Genomic DNA, 21,255 nt, shown 5'->3' with positions numbered 1-21,255 from the left:
ATATAAATATCGACCGAATATATTTTATACATGACATATGTTACAAAACAGCAGATAAAGCTATGATCAAAAACCGAAATATATTTGTTTAATTTTTAGATAAAACATTGCCGAGAATTAGTAACATACACCTACTTTTAAAATTAAACAAGCACTGTCAACACATTACATAGTGACATGCTTAACACACGAAATTAAATAAATATTAATTATAAATTGAAGTAATTCGGTAAGACACGTTTAACTGACGTACTTTTTGCACGCTTAATTGACGCAAAATTAACCCGAATTGCTGGAATTGCTTCAATGGAACAGGTCTGAGTTAAAAATCTTTCTTTTTGTTTCATTCATACTCAATATTTCTTACTGTGGCTTTTGAAAAACACGAGGAGATAAAATACGACAATTCTCAAAACACCTACCTTCACAAATAATTAACATGTCACGATCCCGACCGTGCGTCAGTGAAGCATGCACTACTGCAGTTGACATTTATAACACCGTTAATATAATAACGTTACAATTTTTGGAATATTTTAAAATAAAAAAATTAGTGTAATAAATGTTAATAATGTAGTTACTTTTCTAAATGTCCAGTATATCAGCATATAAATGCAACAATGTCATGTTTATGTTAATTTTAATGTTAGTTATGTCGAACTCAAACATAACATACAAATGCTTGTATGTAAAATAGTCAAGTTATGTGATTGTATACAAAATATTAAATCAGTATCACTTAAATTATTGAAACAGTAAAGAATATTTTGCAAAGGATTGGTAACATAAATATTCTAAAGTTTCTGTTCTTTTTGTTGACCGTTTTATTTTATTCATAATAGCATTTTTTAAAAGTTATATTATGTTTTATATATTTCCTCGCTCTTCTAGTTTCATTACAAATAATATTTGTAAAATTGTAATAATCCAACACAGAAAATTATACTATTGTTTTTTATATTATGCTATGCAGTTACATTGCAAAGATTAATCATAAAATGAAAAGAATATTTAAATTTAAATAAGTTACATAGTAACTATTATAGAAATAGTTTTCCTTACCACCTAAGTACTTAAATTAGAAAATATAGTTTCTTTTTACACTTTGTCAATGCCAGAAAGATAATACATTAATTTATAATATGAAGTAATGAAGCATAAAAGAAATTAGAAGAGCGAGTCTATTGAAATCTTTTTCTTCGATTAATTTTTATATTATTAGGCTACTATGAAGCAGATCAGCATTTTATAAATGGTTATTTAATTTTTATTATAAATATTGTTTTGCATCATGTTACTATAAGAAATATCTAAGCGACTCGATACAAAGTAAAGAAAAATGTATAGTATATTCATTTCTACGGGTATTTTTTAAGTGTATATGCCCAGTACTACGAATGTGAAGCAATTAAAATATTAAAAAGTCAAGTTTTTTCTTTAAAATAATTCTCGTATATGTTATACAATCACATAGTACAAATGCATCAACCGAAGAAGTACTTTATATGAATATATGACGAAGTATTTGTTATTAGAGAAATTTAACTGACTTATGTTTTAGCAATATCCATTGGTGATCCGCCAGTTGCATTTGTAGCCGTGTTAGCAATTGGTGGACCACCTGGACTTACAATAGTTGGTGGAATTGCAGGTTTGACAAATCTGTCTGATGTACGTCTATTGGACGATGTTACCACATGGCCCTGCTTAAATATTGTAAAATATTAAAAAATAGTATGAGCTTAAAATATATTTATTTTACAAATAAAGTTTCTAAATACAGGATGCAGTTAAAATTGTTAGATGCATCAAATATGAGTAACATGTGAAGTAACTTGTGGAAAAAAAGGTTTGAAAGATGCACTAATAAAAGATGTAATATTTTAAATTAAATCTTGTCTAAAATAAACACAGTTTATGTTCAGTAACTTCAACAATTTTAACTGCAACAACTTAGGTTGTGAAAGGCTTTTAAAACATAAAAAAAAATACGTGACGTTTAATGCATTACATAAGTTAATTTATATCTACAATGAAACACAACTTACTGTGGAAGGAGGTGATGAACTTGCAAACGGAATTGCAGTAGGCTGACCACAAGCATAACATCGATTTGTGTTAAATCCCTCTCTAGTTGAAGAACCTTAAAATAAGCAGTATCATTAATCCTTATTAATAAAATGTGCATTTACAAATAACAAATAGTATACAAAAAAGAGAAACATATAATAAATAATGCATAAAAAGAAAGGTATAATTACCTGGACTTAGCGGTCTAGAGGAACTAGGTGAAGGATTGTACGGCACTGGGCTAGAAACTGTGCGATTTCTTATATTTCCACCAGACATCACAATTTCATTGTAGTGCCGTTCTTCTTCCATTTCCAAACTAACAAATAAATCAAATTTCAAATCAAATTTAAAAATTGTATAGTTTATATATTACAATTATTTACCTAGATTCTGATTCTGAAAGATGTCTGCATAAAGCTTCACGACGTTCTACTTCCAACTGTAATTTTCTTTGAAGTCTCAAATTTTCTTCACGAATTTGTTTTTCTTCATTCACATATCGCTGCATTTTCTCTGTGTCTAATATGAATAATATATAAATATATTAAACAAATTTATATAATGATAATTAATTTAGAATGAAATTAACAATTCTATAGTAGGTAAAGTATAATATATTTTGTTATCTTGATTAAATTTGTTATTTTGTAAATATATCTATGATTAGTTAATATTTGAAAAACTATGTAAAAAAATAGTTTTTGCATCCATATTATTATACGATAGAAATTCTTACGTTCTTGTTGGGAGATGAGCAATGTATGTCTTAATCTTGCTACTTCGCTTCTTAAAGTTTGAATATGTGTACTTAGACTAGTAGCAGTATCACCATTATTAATTTCTCTTGGTGATGTAGGATCTGATACAGGTTGATCCAATTTTATCTGAAGCATTCTTTTTTCTGCCTCTAACTTGTCCATTCTTTTCCACAATTTATTTACTAACGCTTCTTGTTCTTGCTCAAGTGTATTTTCGAGTTCAACTTTTTCTCTACGTAGTTGTTCTAAATTACTTTGTTTTGCAAGAGTCTCAGCCTCAAGTTTTTCTATCTTTCTCATTAGTTTATTAACAAGACATTCTTGTTCTTGTTCTAAAGTTTGTTCTAGACGACATTTTTCTTGACGTAATTGATTCAATTTTCTCGACAAATCATTTGTTAAACATTCTTCTTCTTGTTCATAGTGATGTGCTAGCGTTTCTTTTTCTTTCTTAAGCGCTTGAATTTTCTTCAATAACGTGTTACTTATAAATTCTTCTTCTTGTTCAGCTTTAGCTTGCTACAATATGATATAATTACAATATGTAGTAAAACTTTTATTTATGAAAATAAAATAATTGTTCACAAGTAAATTTTTACTTGTGAAAATAAAAATATAGTTAAAATTTTTACTTATAAAAATCTTCAGTATATAAAAACTATAAAATTTATTTATTGTAACAAACTTACTTCCTAATTCAACAATTTGATCATTTTTACTTTACTATACTATTTCTTTATTTATAAAACAAATTTTCATGAAATATGTTTTTAGAAATTATTGCATTAACATGTTAAATATTATTTATGTTAATTAAATTGTCATTAACAAGAAAAGTCCTTTGGGTTATTGATTTAGTTAAAACTTTGCATGTTTATAAATTTAATCATCCAGTTCAAGAAAATGTAGCAATATAAGGCAACTACTCAATGGTTTTTAAGATATTTATGATTAGCGTTTTATTATAGCCATAACTATAGATTTATTTCAAATAATTACCAAGTACTGTTGTGTTTTAGTGGCAATATTCAAAGATTCTTATGCCGAGGGCCAGTATTTGAGTCACCTGTCCGTAATTAATAGTTTTTTTTTCAATCTATTTTCTATTTTGTATTAATTTTTTACTCATGAAGACATAATTTTTTAAATTGTAAGTAAAATTTGTTAATAAAAACATTTTTTATGCTTTCTCATACTAGTATATATTTGTTACAAAATAATAAGAATACTATGCAAGAAGAACAATTTTCCCCGGCAATTTCATTTACTATAGAAAGAACACAAAAATATGAATTATCATTATATACAGGAAATACAAAACCTATTGCTCATGTAAATATTAATTATCTATGCTGAAGTATGTATGGTTTGTGGCTGTCTTATACATGGAGAAAGAAATTTTTGAAAATACTAACCAAGTCTGTTTTTCAAAAGACTTATTAGTAAAAAGTAGATATTCATGTAATAATCCACTTTATTCGATGTGCAAGATGTTATGTGACCTATACTTTCTCTGTTTCTACAGTAAATACCACTATTGTAATCAACAGTAACTACTTTCTTATATTTATTCTGTGACGAATAGTTTTCTTTTGTTTTCAGACTCTGTTGACAAAGATTTAATATGTTCTTCTTACATAGTATTCTTATTATTTTGTAATAAATAAATACTAGTATGAGAATGTGTAGAAAATAAAGTTTTTTATTAACAAATTTTATTTACAATTTATTTAAAATTATATGCCTTCATGGGCGAAAAATTAATACAAAATAAAAAATAGATTAAAAACTATTAATTACAAATGGGGTACTCAAACCCCAGCCCCCTTTGGATGTTACTGCTAAACCACAATAGTACTCAGTAATTATTTGGAGTAAATCCATAGTTATTGCAATAATAAAACTCTAATCATAAATATCTCAAAAACTATTGAGTAGTTACCTTTATAATGCTACTTTTTCTTGAACTGAATGACTAAATCTACAAATATGCAAAGTTTTGACTAAATCAATGGCCCGAAGAACTTGCACTCTCCTTATAAGTTATAAATTCTTAAACAGATTTTCAAGAACTATACATTGGTATTATACAATTTTAAAAAATAAGTCCTTGTTTATATTGTTATATATATTTTGTATGTATATGTGTTTATTAAATAAAGTTCTTTTCTTCAATCTTTATTTACTCATTAAAGTATATATAAAATTATGTTTTACTTCAATTACTTTCCTAAATTAAAATTGTCTAGAAAACATAAATATTATTTGTAAAATTCAAATTAATGAATTAACCTTATAAATAAAAAACTTACATTGCAATAAATCTTTTTTATGGTAAACAATACTATTGAGTGGTATTCAGATTCACAACACATTTAAATCATATTTAAATCCATTTGTAAAACATACTACTTGCACTAATAATACGATGCTAAGAAAAATCAACCAATACATACTTCATGCAATGGCTTAATTTGTATTTGACATTGTTGATTGCTGTTTATTTCTATTTCTGCGTTAATTACAAATTTTTATGCATTACAATATGTATACATATTTATGTAATATAGTAATTAATCAATAATACATTAATAATATACACATTATAAAACTGCTGCAAATGCTATTTGGTTATATTTTAAGATGCTACATTCTTGAAATCAACAGTTTAACAATATTTTGTTGTCAAATGCTGATGATGCAAAGTACAAACATATGTTACCAACATCTTGCAGAAGTTTATAATAAAATAATATTGTAATACAGTCTTCCTGTTTATTGGAAATTATATTTAAAAGTATAAGTCACTGCTATCTTTTTTGAATAATGTTTCTTAAATACTTTGCTACTAGAATTAAGGAATATTGTGCAAGAAAGAAAATTTGCAAAATTTTATTTTATTTGAATAATAGAGCTGGCCACCTTAAATTATTAGATGACCTTAAGCCAAATGTTCAATTTATTCTCCTTCCTGTAAATACTATCTCATTGCTTTAACCAATGGATCAAAGTATTATTACTACATTTAAATTACATTACTTAAAGAAAATATATTCGCTAAGACTGTAGCTGCAACAAACATTAAATTCTAAAATATTAAGCCTAGAATAAATATAACAAAACCTAGGACAATATTAAAGCTATTAGAAATGTATAAGATAAAGTAAAGCAGACAAAAATGTTTTGGTGAAGTTATATCTTCAGTTTATAATTGATGATTTTGAAGGATTTAAAAATCATGGATGCTACTTCAAACAATACAGGTATGGGAAGGGTGCTACAATTAGAAGCAAAGCCTGAAGGTTTTACTAAACTACTTGGGTCATATTTATAACTCTTAAATAATAAAGATTTTGAAGAGCTAAAATTTGAAGAACTTAGAAAAAACAAACAAGATTTATATTCTGAAGATATATTGCATTTTATCTCTAAAAAAATAATTTATAAGGAATTTGAAAAAGCCCCTGGGCTTTTAGATGTAACTATGTACATTTTTTAAGAGATCCTAATTTTGAAAAAATTTCCAAAGTAAATGCTGATATTTTAGATCAATATGTCTACTATTAATTTTGTGCAACTTTCAAGCATCATGTACTGGAAACAAAAAATTATCTGCTTTAAAATAAAAACCTAAAACCTAATCCATATTACTGCAAAGTACAATCTATATAATAAAATGCACTACATTTGTCAAAAGTATAATTTTGTTTCATATTGTATATAAGCATTTCTATATTAAATATGACCTTATAATGATAAATTCTTATATGCACAAAAAACTAAAAATATTTTAAAAAAAAAGTGAATAGAAATAAATTTTAAGAACACTATAAAAATAAGAGAATTGTAATAGAAAAGAGAAGATAGTTTCATGTCAGTAACATTTCCTTTTACACTGAATGTTTCTTTCTAATTTAATTAAAATAGCATTAAATATCAAAATATAGAAATGTCGAAATATCTCATGTAAAATGAGATACACAATCAATTAATACATCGATATTTTATTGACGTAATTAATAAAAATATACAGGTAACTTACTATAATGACAGAGGCTTGACGAAGACCACGATTCTCTTCTTGTAATGCCTTTACTCTCAATTTGTATGTTTCTAATTCAACTTTAAGGACGCGATTGTGCTGTTGTAATGACTCGATTCTTTTTTGAAGTTGTTCTCTGGTTACAGGAGACGGTGGCATCATTATTGGTCCTCCGTCGATCGAGCTCGAGTCGCTTTCAGATGCGCTATCACGGTCAGCCATTTTTCTTAGACAAGAATTTCTTTAAAAAAATCTTGCTATTCTTTCTTTTTCATTGCACACTCAAATAAAATAGAGCAGTATATTCTTTTTTCAAGATGCAAGTACGTACTTCTTTGTTAAAACTTTATTACTTCGTGAGAAAAAGCCGTAATATCATAGCAAACTGCCGCACATGTGCTCTACCACAGAACGAATCAGCTGTTTGATTGTCCATGAGTAACTTGAAAAGAAGATGTCAAACGTATTTCGACACGCAATTCCCTAGAGTTGAAACGGCCTCTGTTAGATACATTGTTGACGAAAAAAGACGTAATAACCTTTAAAGCAAAAAAAAATGTAATATACTGATTCTAAATAATCAAATAATTTACAACAGTAAAAATTTATAATAACGATAAACGGTAAATATCGTAATGTATATAGAATAAAGCATTTTTCAATCTTAAATTTTGAAGTATGTTAAATATTTAGACATATAGATAGTAGGTTAAAAATGTTTAGTTTTATAATTTACTTTTTATAATAAGGTACTTAATCGGCAAAAAAAAAAACATTAATATGCAAATATAAATTAAAATATCATTTTTTAGGCTAATCATGGATGCAGATTTTGAAGAACTTTCACATGACACAGACCTTATTGCAAAAGTTAAGCTATTTCGAGATGCAACATTACAAATTGAGGATACAATTAGACTTGCTGGAAATCCAGAAATATATGAAAAACTTTCTAACGCAGATAAAGTTAAATATAATTTATTGATGTCTTATAGTATAAATAGTATGTATTGGATGTATTTACGTGCAGAAGGTAAGAACTTAACACATAAAGTGAAAACTGTACAAGAATATTTATACAGCACTTTTAGATTAAATTGAATTATTAGTCTCACTATTACTGAAGTACTTACTGTCCTAATGTAACGGTTACTTAGGAATTGACCCAACAAAACATAGAATAAGGTCAGAAAATGATCGCTTAAAGAAATCCATGACACGTGCAAAACAAATTGAAGACAGAAACACGCTTATGCCACGTATAAATAAAGATGCTGCACAAAGATTTGTTAGAAATGGATTGTGGGAAATGAAGAATAACAAAGAAAAATATAAAGATACTAAAGATAAAAATGAATGTAACTTTACTAAATCTTAATTGAAATAAATTAAATTTGTTTAAAATTTGTGTACCAGCATATGTGTATATATGTAATGTATATAAATAAAATATTTAAAAAATACATATAAAATTGTTTATTATGTACCAGTTTAAATTCATTCAATTAGTAATATATTATTGCCATCATATATTAATTTTGAAGAAGCTATTAGAAAGATATTAAAATTAATAAAATGTGAAAAATTCCTTTCTTTATTTGCTTGTTTTGATTTTTAAACAAAAATAAACTAAAATAATTCAATGTATTAGACGAGTGTACTGGTAAGTTTAAATACTATGTATAGTTTTGTGGAATGTTTTTTGCATTTATTTACTTTTACTTGTAACCTTTTATGATTACAAAGTGACTTAAAACGAAAATTACCATAAAAATCAAGTATATAACAAACATATTCTTAACTTTTGTGATAATAGCATTTTTATAATACACTTCTTCCTATGAATGAAATAATAAGAATTAAATACTAAACTAATATATTGAACAAAAATTCAAAGATTATATAAAATATTTTCTTATTTATAATACAAGTTTACACAATACTGAAGATTACGTTAAGAAAGGAAATATTACTTGTTCTTTTAAATTATATACTTCACTCAGAATTAATTGCACATTATCTTCAAAAAGTGGAAATAATTTCACATCAATGAATCAGTAAGTTATGTTAACCTTCAATACTTATAATTAATAATAACTTAACATAAACACGCACACGCACAATACACAAATCAAATAACATAAAGTATTGTTGAATTAATTTCAATATTTTTTTTGTTTAATTTAAAAAATTTAGATTTTATTTTTAAAGAATTTAGAGATTTTAACACACACACACGACGCACGCATCTATTCTATATTATACATGTGCATGCATACTAATGTTAATTCAAATTAACACTTTCTTCTTAAACATTTTTTTTATTGCAAAAACAATAGAAGTATTTACAATTCTAATTTTAAATGATTTACTGTATATGTACAATATGTACAATATGTATTTTTAAATATGTGTATTTTGTTTTATAGGATAAATAAAATTTTTAAAGAATTAAGAATACAAACTAATTTAGAATATAATAAAGAAGATACACAGCTTGCAGGAAAAATTAACAGTATTATTGAAACACTTAACACAGTACTAGTACAACCAATTGCTCCAGACATTCTTTTGTATTTTGGCACTCCACTATTTTTAAATCAATCAATGTCTCAAAATTGTAGAACAAAATACATATTGTTGGGTTATATAGATGATATATTTGGATCTATCGGAGAACCTATATATTCTATAACTATGAAATCTAATCCAAAAGATATATTGAACATTAATGCTCATGTATATTATTTTCCAAATAATCCAAGTACTGTACAGGTATATGTTGAACATACAATAGATAAAATTTCTAATAAAGAAAAGTATAGCATTATAACAAAGAATTTATAACCAATATATTTAATTATTATTTCATTTATAAATGGCGTTGAAATTTTTTCATGTAATATTTCACTAATTAAAGAAAATAAATTATTCTTTGCATAAAAATACATCAGTAATTTCATTTTTCCTGATACTCACATATATATATATATATATAATTACACATACATATATAGTTGATAAAAAATCGTCTACCAGTTATGTTCAATATTTATGTTTTGACAATATTTAAAAACTTGGAAGCATACAAATAAATTACTTAAATTAATGAAATATTTGATTAGATAATATGTTTAATTCAAATATTCATAACATTAAAAGCTTTATGACCATCAAACCTCAAAAATGAGAATTTATGAATTTTTGTTGTGTATTTTATTAAAGAAAAGAGTATATAATCTTTTTATTTTACAATGTCTTTAATATTATTATGTTTTATGATAAAATTACGGAATCATATGTAATAAAATGGTACAAGAAATAAATCAATCTACAGATATTACAGCTAACTTAGAAACAACATTTATTATGATTATTAACAGATACATTTTTTATTAAAGTGCTAGTGGCTAGTATCTAGCAGTATCTAGTATCTAGAACTGGTTTGTATTACCGTTAGTGCATGCTTCGTAGCCGCAATTGGAAACAGTAGGTTGTTGATATAACATACTTTTTATTGTAATTTTCAATACTTTTCATAAATGACGATCGTTCGAGAACTTATACTTGGCGTGATATACACAGGATTTATTTTATGATGTTTGAAAGCTAGATAAATTTTTGTTAAATATTAAATATATTGAGTTTTGATCTCATTCGATCAATTGCCACATATACAAGAGTGACTACATAATACACGAAGCAAGATATAGTACAGTTATGTCAAACGAAACTATTGAAATTCCAAATAAACGAATGATGACGGTATGTATAATCAAAATAGACTTTATACTCGATTTTAGAAATATTTTTGCGTTCGTAGTACTTAATTAAATTAAATATTTCAAATTGTTATATACGATTAAAATACATATACATACACATACATTTTATTATAATAATTTTTTCTTTAAATAAATGCATATGTATTATTTATAATATATGTAAGAAAATGTAAAAACAATAAATATTATTTTCTCATTTAAAATAATATGGCAGATAAACTTTATGTTCATGCTGACATTATTCATTATGATTATTTTTCATACATACTAAACAATGGGACATATAAGTTTCACAAACTATAACTAAAATGGTTTTATTTGTATAGTATTTACTTATGTAGAAATAACAATTAATGTATTGTTAATATATATATTAATATTTTTTATTATTTTATAAATAAAATGTATATATCTACATATGTAATTAAAAATGTTAAAAAATTTTAACATGTAATAATGTTATAATGCACATATTTATTGAATATTTTATATTATAAAGAATACTTTTCTTAGACTTGTACCAATGTATCGGAGCAAGCACACCATGTATCAAGAGCAAAACGTGGACAAGCAGTGGGAAGTGTAAGAGGTTTTCGTGGATGTACTGTTTGGTTAACAGGTTTTTCTGGTGCAGGGAAAACTTCTATAGCTTTCCAAGTTGAAGCTATTTTAGTTAATCATGGAATTGCTGCTTATGGACTTGATGGAGATAATGTAAGAAGTGGTTTAAACTGCAACCTTGGTTTCAGCAAAGAAGATAGAAAAGAAAATATAAGAAGAGTTGCAGAAGTAGCTAAATTATTTGCCGATAGTGGTCAAATTTGTTTATGTAGTTTTGTCTCACCATTTGAAGAAGATAGGCAAATGGCAAGAGAAATCCATAAAATGTCAGATCTTCCATTTTTTGAAGTTTTTGTTGATACACCTCTTAATGTATGTGAAGCTAGGGACACCAAAGGATTGTATAAAAAGGCACGTCAAGGGGCTATTAAAGGTTTTACTGGTATAGACCAGATGTATGAAAGACCAGTAAATCCTGATTTAGTGGTAACCACTGAAAACTGTACCCCAGAAGAATCAGCTGCAACAGTTATTGATCTTCTGGAGAAACAGTGCATTATACCAGTGCTACAAAAATCCACAGTATCAATACGGGAGTTGTTCGTTCCAGAATTACGAGTATCTTCTGCCAAAACAGAAGCTACAACACTTCAAAGTTTAGAAATTAGTGACATAGATGTACAATGGCTCCAGGTTTTAGCAGAAGGTTGGGCTGCACCTCTTACAGGTTTTATGAGAGAAGATCAGTATCTCCAGGTATGTACAAGAAAATTAGGTGAAACATTAAATAACGATAAAATATTATCACAAAATTAATTATATTATTATTATTATTATTATTATAAGCATAAAATACTTAAACAATATTTTTAGACTCAACATCTAAAATGTCTCCTTCAAGGCGACAAGGAAATTAATCAATCTATTCCAATAGTTCTTGCAATATGCACAGAGGATAAAGAACGTTTGGATGGACTTTCAGCTTTTACTTTGAAATATAAGAATAAGGCTCTTGCAATATTACGTAGGCCAGAATTTTATTTTCATAGGAAAGAAGAAAGATGTGGATGGCAATTTGGTACTAATAATTTAGGCCACCCATATGTGAAGATGATTTATGAATCTGGAGATTGGTTAGTAGGTGGTGATATAGAAGTTCTTAAAAGAATTAGATGGCATGATGGTCTGGATAAATATAGGCTTACACCAAATGAAATTAGAATAAAATGTAAGAAAATGAAAGCTGATGCTGTGTTTGCATTTCAACTTAGAAATCCTATACATAATGGTCATGCACTGTTAATGCAAGTATGTTGATTTATTGATTTGGTATTGAAGATGTATCTATATAATAATATAGATGAATTTGTTTTATTTACTTGTAGGACACAAGAAAGTGTTTATTGGAAGAAAGAGGATTTAAAAATCCTATATTACTCTTACATCCTCTGGGTGGTTGGACAAAAGTTGATGATGTTCCATTACATACAAGAATTCTTCAACATGAAGCTGTACTTAATGAAGGTGTATTAGATGCTAATTCTACGTTATTAGCCATTTTTCCCAGTCCAATGATGTATGCTGGACCAATTGAGGTAAATTTTTATGTTGTTATCTATATATTTATAAGTTACATATTATATATGTAACTTATAATATACTAGTGTTTCTATCACTTTTTGATTCAGTGCTGCTTATATAATATTAGGTACAATGGCATGCAAAAGCCAGAATGAATGCAGGTGCTAACTTTTATATTGTTGGAAGAGACCCAGCTGGTATACCACATCCTGATAAAACTGCAGTTCTTGATGGAAATCTTTATGATCCCACTCATGGTGCTCGAATTCTTTCAATAGCTCGAGGTTTGCAAAACCTAGAAATTATACCATTCAAGGTTGCTGCATATGATAAAAGATATAAAAAAATGTCTTTTTTTGACATAAGACGAAAAGAAGACTTTGAGTTCATATCAGGAACAAAAATGCGTGGTACGTATTATACACATATATGTATATATCTACATCGTGTGCGCACACAAATATACAGGGTGAGTGACACATTATGCACTCTTTGCTCATTTATTAATAGTCACATACTCTGTTTTTCAAATGCAACTTTAAATATATTTTATTATTAAACTTTTCAACAAAATCGTACATTTGGTACAATCAAACTCATGTCACTATTTTCTTCATTTAAAAGATTATAGATTGTATTTAAAAAAAGTCCAAATGAAAAACTAATTGAAAACTCAAAAACTGTAACCATGAATAGATGTGATCTTTATTAAGATATTTGCCCCTTCAAAAGAAACATTTTTTCTCCTAGATTTCTTTTTTTGTATCAGAACTATTTTAGATTTCAGTTTTAGGTGACTCATCCTATATACATTGTAATAAGCATAATATTATCGTACTTATACAAAATGTGATAATTTGTTGTTCAGCATTGAAGGAGACATTTTCAGTCGATTTGATAAACATAAAAGTTTAATATTTTAAATACTTGCAATGTTCTTTTACAGGATTAGCAAAAGCAGGTGAAAATCCACCTGAAGGCTTTATGTCAACCAAAGCATGGCTTATTTTGGCACAGTACTATCAAAATCTAGAAAAGTAAAAAATTATTGTAAAAACATCAGAGATTATTAAGCAGTCTAAATTAACACATTTCTCTTAGTAAAATTAATTTTACAACTGTTATAGGATAATAAGTACGAAAATATTTAAAACTAATGTAGTTTTAATATTGCTATACATTTGTATATTTGTACATTTTTCTTGTACAGCACAGCGATTTCAATATTTATCTGCATATTAGATAAAATCATACCTATTTACAATTATTCTACAATGTATACATTAATTTTATTTTATACAAATACAAAACCTACTTGTATTTTCCATATACGTTTTATACAAATATACATAATAAGAATATGTGATTTATTACTGCATATACATTAAAAAAATGTATATTTTCCTATAATCCATAGATCAAACATAATTTTAATCTACATTCAACAAACATTTATGTGTACAGTAAAAATATTAAAAATACTTTATAAAATATCAAATAGAAAAGTAAATGACATTCAAATTTTTTTTATTGTCACAATAAAATACAGATATGATTCACAGACAAATATTCAATAATATGAGAAAATAAATAAAAATTAAAATATTAAATTGCTTTGTAATAAAAAGAAAACTGAAATGTGAAAATGTGCAACTTATTGTAATGTGTGGTAAATGAAACCTGTACCTGCTGCTTAAAATTTTAGTAATTATACCATATTTTAAGAATAGCTTTATTAAATAGTAAATTTTTTAATGAAACATAAAAATTACTGAAATGTGTATTAATGAATTTGATTTTATAATAATAAGAATAGTAGTTTTATGTTTTTTGAAATTGTAATTAACATGAATGTCTCTATTTCACTCTTATCTAAAGAAATATTATAAAGCAATGCTAATAATAAATGTTATATATAAATGATGCTTAAACTAGCACTTGAGCATCCATTTTATAATATATAAAAATCTATAATGTAATTTTTGTCTTAAACATATAGAATTTCATCTGAAGTGTATGTTATATGAACATATATTACAAAAAAAGAGGATATTTTTTTCTTAGTTTACTATAATTTACAACTATAAAATGCATTATTTCTACAATAGGTAAAAACGTAATTGTTATCTACGCTTTAACCATATAAGAAATAAAAAATACTCATAAAAGAAAATAATATAATTAGTAAACGTAACAAAACGAATGAATATGAATCACAAACGACATATTTCATAAATAAACGCATGGTTATGAATAATGTCAATTTTATTAATACCATGAAATTTATATATGTATTATCAAGTAAAATATATGTTCATTTTTTATAGATTTGTACAAAATACTTTATATCGTAGTGCAGTTATTTTTATTTATTGTTTATAACTAAATGAAAATTTTGTATTGAAAAGCATTACGAAGATAAAATTTGTTGTCATCATTTTTACAATCTTAATAAGTATTTTCATATAGCGAAATAATCTTACAAAATTTCTGCTTTAATGGCAGAAAACTATCACGACCTTTGGGTACATATTTAATATCCTTAGTAACTGAAACGTACATATGTCTCAAAGAAATATACATTTTAGAATATCCATAATTTTAGTTACAGGAATGTGATTTAGCCCCTACTTATTTACCCCAATTAAAAAGTTTTTTAAGATTTAATTACCACAATAAAACTTTAAAAGTCACTTCTTTTTACAAAGGATATCGCATGTACAAAATGCGATATTAAATTCAATTATTATACATAATGGATGCTGTAGCTAAATTGACCTCTGTATTTGCATCAGATAAATCAGGCAAGGACAACATAACTGGGATCACTTGTATCTTTCCTGAATCATCTTCTTGTTGCAAATGAACCACAGCACCTGATTGTAGTATTTCATTTGTCATCATTTCATCTGCCATTATTTCTGTGGGTTCAATATTATCTGCAGTTACTTCTTCTGTGTAGACAGTAGTGTCTTCCATATTCATTATAACTTCTGCTGCATCTGAAGCCTCTCTGGACGTCTCTTCATATTCCTAACAGAATAAGTGTAACATAATCATTTGCATAAATTAGGCCAGAATGAATTTATTATGAAGTAATATAAGATTATATATTTACCTGTTCATATACTTGTTCATATTCTTCTGTTATTTCTTGTTCTTCAAATTTTACTATTTCTTGTTCTTCAAACTTAACTATCTGTTCTTCCTCGAACTGTTGATCTGCCTGTTCTTCGTATTCGCTTTCAGGAACTTGAGGTTCTGTTTTAGTCAAACCTTCCTGCTCCTGATCAGAACAGGAAGAATCTTCTTGTACTTTCGGTTTAATATTTCGGCCGGGTACTATCCTTTTAAATCCAGATCCGCCTAAACTTTCATGTCGTCTTTCATGTTTGTTTTTATCACCTAAATATTTGAAACGCTGCCTACACACACTACAAGAGTATGGTCGTTCATTTGTATGCGTCCTTTCATGACATACAAGAGCACTAACTTGTTTACATCTCCATGGACAATATCTACATTGTAAAGGCCTTTCATCACTATGCCTATTCTGGTGATGTTTGATCAACTGAATCTTTGTTTTTAAATTAAATCCACAAATTTCACAAGTATATGGTCTTTCTTCAGAATGAGATATCATATGTGTTTTTAATCTAAGTTGATTCACAAATCTCTTTGGACAGTGTGGGCATGGTAAAGTTCCTTCTAGCCTATTATGTGTTACCATCATATGATGTCTTAATCTCACCTCAGAAGTAAATGTTAACTCACAATCTAAACACTTCATAGGATCTTTTTCCATATGAGTGTTTTTAATGTGTGTTCTCAAAATCATTTCTGTTTTAAAAGTCTTATTACAATGATAACATGACACTCTTTTCTTTTCTGGTGTTCCATCTACATCTTCTTTTACAACACCAGGAAGGGATTCATTGTGTATGTGAGACATGTGCCATTCTAATGACCTAGTTGAAATCATTGACCTATTACATATATGACATGTGTATTGTCTACCATCTTTGTGAACTCGATTTCTATGTATAACAAGTGTTGAATGATTTGGAAATTTTTCACCACAAACTTGACATGAACATTCTTTTAATCCTCTACTATCAGTTTTTTCATGCACTCTCATATGTAATCTTAAACCATCGCGCCTATTAAAACCAACACCACAAGTATCGCATCGATATTGACGCTGATCTTCGTGGATTCTTACATGTTGTTTTAAAGTTGAACTATTTTTGAACATTTTGTCACAGTGTGGACATTGAATAGTATATGCTTTATGAGTATGCATATGCTTTGAAAGACTATAAAATGGTACTAACTTATGACACACTGGACACTCTCTTTTATTTCCTACTGGTTGATGTTTACGTATTCTATGATGTCTAAGACTTGCAGGATTTTTAAAGTCTGCTCCACAATCTTCACATAAATAGGCTCTTAATGTGGTGTGTACAGATTTTAAATGAAAACTAAGTTTTTGCTTGAATGCAAATTTTTTAGGACATTTTGGACATTGAAATATTTTTTCCCAACTCATGTGTTGCGTTTTTATGTGTTGATCTAATGTTCCTTGGTGTTTAAACTTTTCACCACATACATCACATAATTGCCCATTCATACTGTCACAATGTTTTTGTTCGTGCTGACGTTTTTTTCCTTTTGAATCTAACATCATGTCACAATATTTGCACAATAACTTTTTTATACAAACTACGTTGTGATTTCTTTTTGCCTTATTTGTTGGAAATTCTTCCATACAGTCTTCACAAAAATGCATAATTTTATAATCATGCATCTTGAGATGTTCTTCAAGTACCTCTTTAGAAGCAAATGTTTCTGGACAATAATCACATTCCAGATAATGTTCTTCTGGAATATAGTCTGCTGGTTGGCTTTCATCTATTAAATCAGGTAAACTGTTTTTAAGCACTGCATTATTCCTATCTTCATAAAGAGATATAATATCCTCATCCTTTAGTCTCGTAATTACAATTTTTCGCTGCTTTAAATAATCTTGAAAATCTTGCAAGTTCTTTTCTTTTTCTCCCAAAATTCTTGCTAGTTTTTCAATATTCCCTTCTGTATAAGATTCATCAAGTTCTTTTTGAAGAGATTCTTTTTTCTTCTTTGCTTCTTCCCATTTTAACTTAAGTTTTGCTAAACGTGATAAATATTCTTCAGTATTTACATATGCTCTTTCAGTAGTAGCCTTTTCTTTTACAGGTTCTATAATTTCTGAAATATCATTTTCAATCTTATTAATACTTACATTACTATCATTATTATCTTTATCAAGTTGTATATTTACAATCGAATCATTTTCTGTGTGTATAGAACATCTTTGACCCTCTTGACTTTCATTGCGCTTAATGTAACGAGTTTGAGTTTCCTCAAGTTTTAAAGGAAGTGAAATATTAGCATGTCCACCTAATACCTTTTCTCGCTTTTTCTTATACTCTTCTATTTGTTCCTCAATAATCTGTTCTCTTATCTCAGACTTTTTCGTCCTTTCTGGGAACAAATCCTTTTCTTTTGTAACTAATGTTTCATATCGCTTTAAAATTTTTTCCATGGGCTTAATGTCAAAACTTTTTTTTCCTAAGGATTTATCATCTTTTTTCTCTAGTGGTTTATCCATTTTTTTAACTTTCACTAATAATATTTCATTTGGTTTAGAACCTTTAACAGTAACATACATTATTCCATCTTCTTGATTACTATTAATGCTCAAAGGATTATGTAGATCTAACTTTTGTACTTTAATATCTTTATGACTTCCATTTTTATCAGAGATATTAGACTGACAAGTATTTTCATCTGTTTCTTCAGTAGATTCTTTCTTTGTCTGTAATAAAAGCCTGCGTTTTAATATGTTTGGCTGTTTCAAAGATTCTTTTGTACTTTCACTGTTATATATAGTTTCAGATTTAGATATGCTGTATGGTTCAGTAACATAATTACTACCTTCTATGTCATCTACTTTAATATATGCATTTAATGATGTATCATATTTATATGTTGTTTGATTAAAATCTGTATTTTCATTATCGGGAACTGAATTGTTATCACAAAGAAAAACTGGTTGTAAACACTGTTTTATAATATTTTCCTTCTGTTGTGTATTTCGCCTTTTTATGCTTGATAATTGTACATCCATTTCATCATCAGATTCTGCAGCATCAGAAGTGTCTGGTTGAAAAGGTGGATCATCTGGATCAAATTCTTCTATAGATTCATTATCATCACTGTTATGTTGAACTGTCATATCTTCAAAAATCTCAACTTCAATTTTATTTTCTGATTCATCAACAGTATCTATTGTTTCAACTTCTTTAAAAGATTTTTGATTATCTTTCAGTGAAAAAATTGAAGATACTTTTTGTCGGGATATTTGTTCATTATATTCTTTACTTGTAGATGGATTAATTGTACTGTATTCTACAAAATTTTCTGTTTGCATCTCAGAATTTTCTGCATTTGTTATAGTCTGCATCTTATTTACTTCTATATTTCTTGCAGCTGTATCTGTTAAAGTAATGTGAATAGATTTTAATTTAACTTCTGCTTTCTTAATTTGCATAAAAAATTTGTAACTCATTTTTAAGTCACAGATACAATCCATGCACATTTGAGTTGACAAACTGTCATATGGATTTATTTCTTCTAAGTGTTTAATTTGTTGACTTAATCTCATTTGAATGCCTTTCTCACTAAAAATGTCAACTAATGGAAGTTTTAAACCTGCACAAGTCCTACAGTATTTTCTTAATTCCTGTTTTGTTTGCTCCAGTATTGATAGTCGTTTTTGTGCAGATATCTTATTGTGCAAAGAAATTTTTGTTAATTCGTTTAAACTGTTAGCATCATGAGCCAATAATTTTACACGTGGTGTAATCTTTTTTAATTCATTTATATCTTTAATCTGACCAAATGGTTCTTTATTTGATACTAATGCAGATTTATTTGACTTACATACTGCTTTAATATCATTGTCGAACACATTTTGAATATTGCTATCACTACATTGAAGATTATCTACTTTTACTTCACTATAATTATGATCCCTGTTATTAACTTCAGTGTGCTGCATCTTTAATCCAATGACTTAAATTTTTTGCATTGTATTTTGAATACGTATTTGCAAATATTTTAACTTTTATGACCTAAATAAAAAAAAAAGTGATGTTGAAAGTAAATCTTATAGTTACATCATATTTTTACTTTTGTTTATTGAATTACAGACATAAAATATATGAGGAAACGAAGTAAACAAATGTTCTTATTGAAAAAGTAATTAATGTGAAGTCTATTAATTTGTACTTTTATTTTTAAAACTTCTTACAAAACGACATTATGAATAATTATATTTGATTTACCTTATCATTAAAAAAGAAAATTAATCCATTTTGTAACGCTGCTTGTGCATGTTGTATTTACAGTGCTTGTTATTCCTCTTCTAGGTTAATTTTATACGGAACTATTATATGCATTAAATGCCATTATTATAAGTTTAATGATTCATGAGAAACTGATAGAAATCAATTTAAATAATTTTACTATTTACTATCGTTACTGTAATAGATTGCAGTCGTTACTTTAATATTACCGATATTTTCAGACTTCTGAAATTTACGTTTTTATTTGTGAAATTAAAAATGTCTTTGATTTCTTCTCTCAGAAAAGATTGAATTTTTTTATTTTCTCCATAAGACAAATATGAAATTACGTTCTCATAATAGCAGGTATTCATTTTTCATCCAAAATTGAGGTTAAGTGGTTTTAATCATAAGATATATATGCTCTTGCATTTGAACTTGACGCAAACATGAACGGTGTGCGTTATACCAATTTTTAAATTCATTAATTTTACCTTACAATACTCGTTATCGGGAAGAGTAATAACATTATTCAAAAGTTTTTCCAAACTCTAACTAATATAATTTCTTCCTAACGATATCCAGATGGCGCGATTCAATAGCGCCTTTGGCGTATGTTATTTTCGACCTACGCAACGGGCATTCTACACTTCCGAAATTCATGACTAGCTTTCAATAGCCATAGAATATTTTCGTATACGATACTCTGTAACAGTAATGTATTATTAAGATCTGTCATAGATTACAATCCGAGAGATGTAACTTTCGTAAAGCAAATCAGTTAAACTGCACGCACTGAAACGAGAATATATGCCACGTTTACCTAACTGTCGAGTTCTGAAATTCCTTTACCGAAGTTATGACGTTGCGTTTATTCGTAATGGCCGCAATCGTATTTCTGGAATTGAAAACGTCAAATATAAAAAATTGAATTTAATAATGACAGCTTATCGAACATTCGATTATGAAATATAAGCATGTATATATAATAAAAAAATAAAACATATTCTATATTTATATTAACATTAATATGGTTTCATTTTTTTCTGTTTATTTTCAATGCG

General features: G+C 27.0%; 5 protein-coding genes across 10 annotated transcripts; 3 read left to right on the top strand and 2 right to left on the bottom strand.

Annotated features, from left to right (window-relative positions):
* Window positions 1–1,216: 1,216 nt before the first annotated feature.
* On the bottom strand, window positions 1,217–7,351 carry LOC143146576 (coiled-coil domain-containing protein 6). 3 transcript variants are annotated; one of them, XM_076311006.1, is made up of 7 exons: window positions 7,205–7,351; window positions 6,874–7,114; window positions 2,810–3,350; window positions 2,457–2,592; window positions 2,262–2,389; window positions 2,049–2,143; window positions 1,218–1,706 (listed from the first exon to the last, which is right to left on the bottom strand). In XM_076311006.1, the coding sequence occupies exons 2-7, from the start codon at window positions 7,093–7,095 to the stop codon at window positions 1,551–1,553; spliced, it is 1,278 nt and encodes a 425-aa protein (XP_076167121.1). In that variant the 5' UTR covers window positions 7,096–7,114; window positions 7,205–7,351; the 3' UTR covers window positions 1,218–1,550. The 3 variants fall into 3 exon arrangements, with proteins under 3 accessions (XP_076167131.1, XP_076167121.1, XP_076167111.1); XM_076311016.1 differs by having other exon boundaries at window positions 1,217–1,703; window positions 6,874–7,335; XM_076310996.1 differs by having other exon boundaries at window positions 6,874–7,345.
* LOC143146591 (nuclear nucleic acid-binding protein C1D) lies at window positions 7,224–8,337 on the top strand. Its single transcript, XM_076311026.1, has 3 exons — window positions 7,224–7,496; window positions 7,686–7,906; window positions 8,031–8,337. The coding sequence occupies exons 2-3, from the start codon at window positions 7,693–7,695 to the stop codon at window positions 8,249–8,251; spliced, it is 435 nt and encodes a 144-aa protein (XP_076167141.1). The 5' UTR covers window positions 7,224–7,496; window positions 7,686–7,692; the 3' UTR covers window positions 8,252–8,337.
* A 270-nt stretch (window positions 8,338–8,607) lies between these two features.
* Window positions 8,608–9,720, top strand: LOC143147251 (uncharacterized). Its single transcript, XM_076312348.1, has 3 exons — window positions 8,608–8,618; window positions 8,805–8,930; window positions 9,303–9,720. Exons 1-3 carry the CDS (start codon window positions 8,608–8,610, stop codon window positions 9,718–9,720), a joined length of 555 nt encoding a protein of 184 aa, XP_076168463.1.
* Window positions 9,721–10,306: 586 nt separating this feature from the next.
* On the top strand, window positions 10,307–14,120 carry Papss (3'-phosphoadenosine 5'-phosphosulfate synthase). The gene is made up of 6 exons (XM_076310982.1): window positions 10,307–10,638; window positions 11,172–11,975; window positions 12,093–12,527; window positions 12,605–12,814; window positions 12,928–13,210; window positions 13,747–14,120. The coding sequence occupies exons 1-6, from the start codon at window positions 10,594–10,596 to the stop codon at window positions 13,839–13,841; spliced, it is 1,872 nt and encodes a 623-aa protein (XP_076167097.1). The 5' UTR covers window positions 10,307–10,593; the 3' UTR covers window positions 13,842–14,120.
* A 990-nt stretch (window positions 14,121–15,110) lies between these two features.
* LOC143144698 (uncharacterized) lies at window positions 15,111–21,029 on the bottom strand. Of its 4 annotated transcripts, none has more exons than XM_076307362.1 (4): window positions 20,988–21,029; window positions 20,192–20,897; window positions 15,919–19,978; window positions 15,111–15,833 (listed from the first exon to the last, which is right to left on the bottom strand). In XM_076307362.1, exons 3-4 carry the CDS (start codon window positions 19,903–19,905, stop codon window positions 15,540–15,542), a joined length of 4,281 nt encoding a protein of 1,426 aa, XP_076163477.1. In that variant the 5' UTR covers window positions 19,906–19,978; window positions 20,192–20,897; window positions 20,988–21,029; the 3' UTR covers window positions 15,111–15,539. The 4 variants fall into 4 exon arrangements, with proteins under 4 accessions (XP_076163477.1, XP_076163487.1, XP_076163467.1 ...); XM_076307372.1 differs by having other exon boundaries at window positions 20,192–20,292; window positions 20,686–21,027; XM_076307352.1 differs by having other exon boundaries at window positions 20,192–21,027.
* Window positions 21,030–21,255: the final 226 nt, after the last annotated feature.

The sequence above is a fragment of the Ptiloglossa arizonensis genome, chromosome 1 (assembly GCF_051014685.1).
Source record: "Ptiloglossa arizonensis isolate GNS036 chromosome 1, iyPtiAriz1_principal, whole genome shotgun sequence".
Taxonomy (NCBI): domain Eukaryota; kingdom Metazoa; phylum Arthropoda; class Insecta; order Hymenoptera; family Colletidae; genus Ptiloglossa; species Ptiloglossa arizonensis.
Note: the sequence above shows the minus strand (reverse complement) of the source record. Positions and strands in the feature narration are given on the sequence as shown.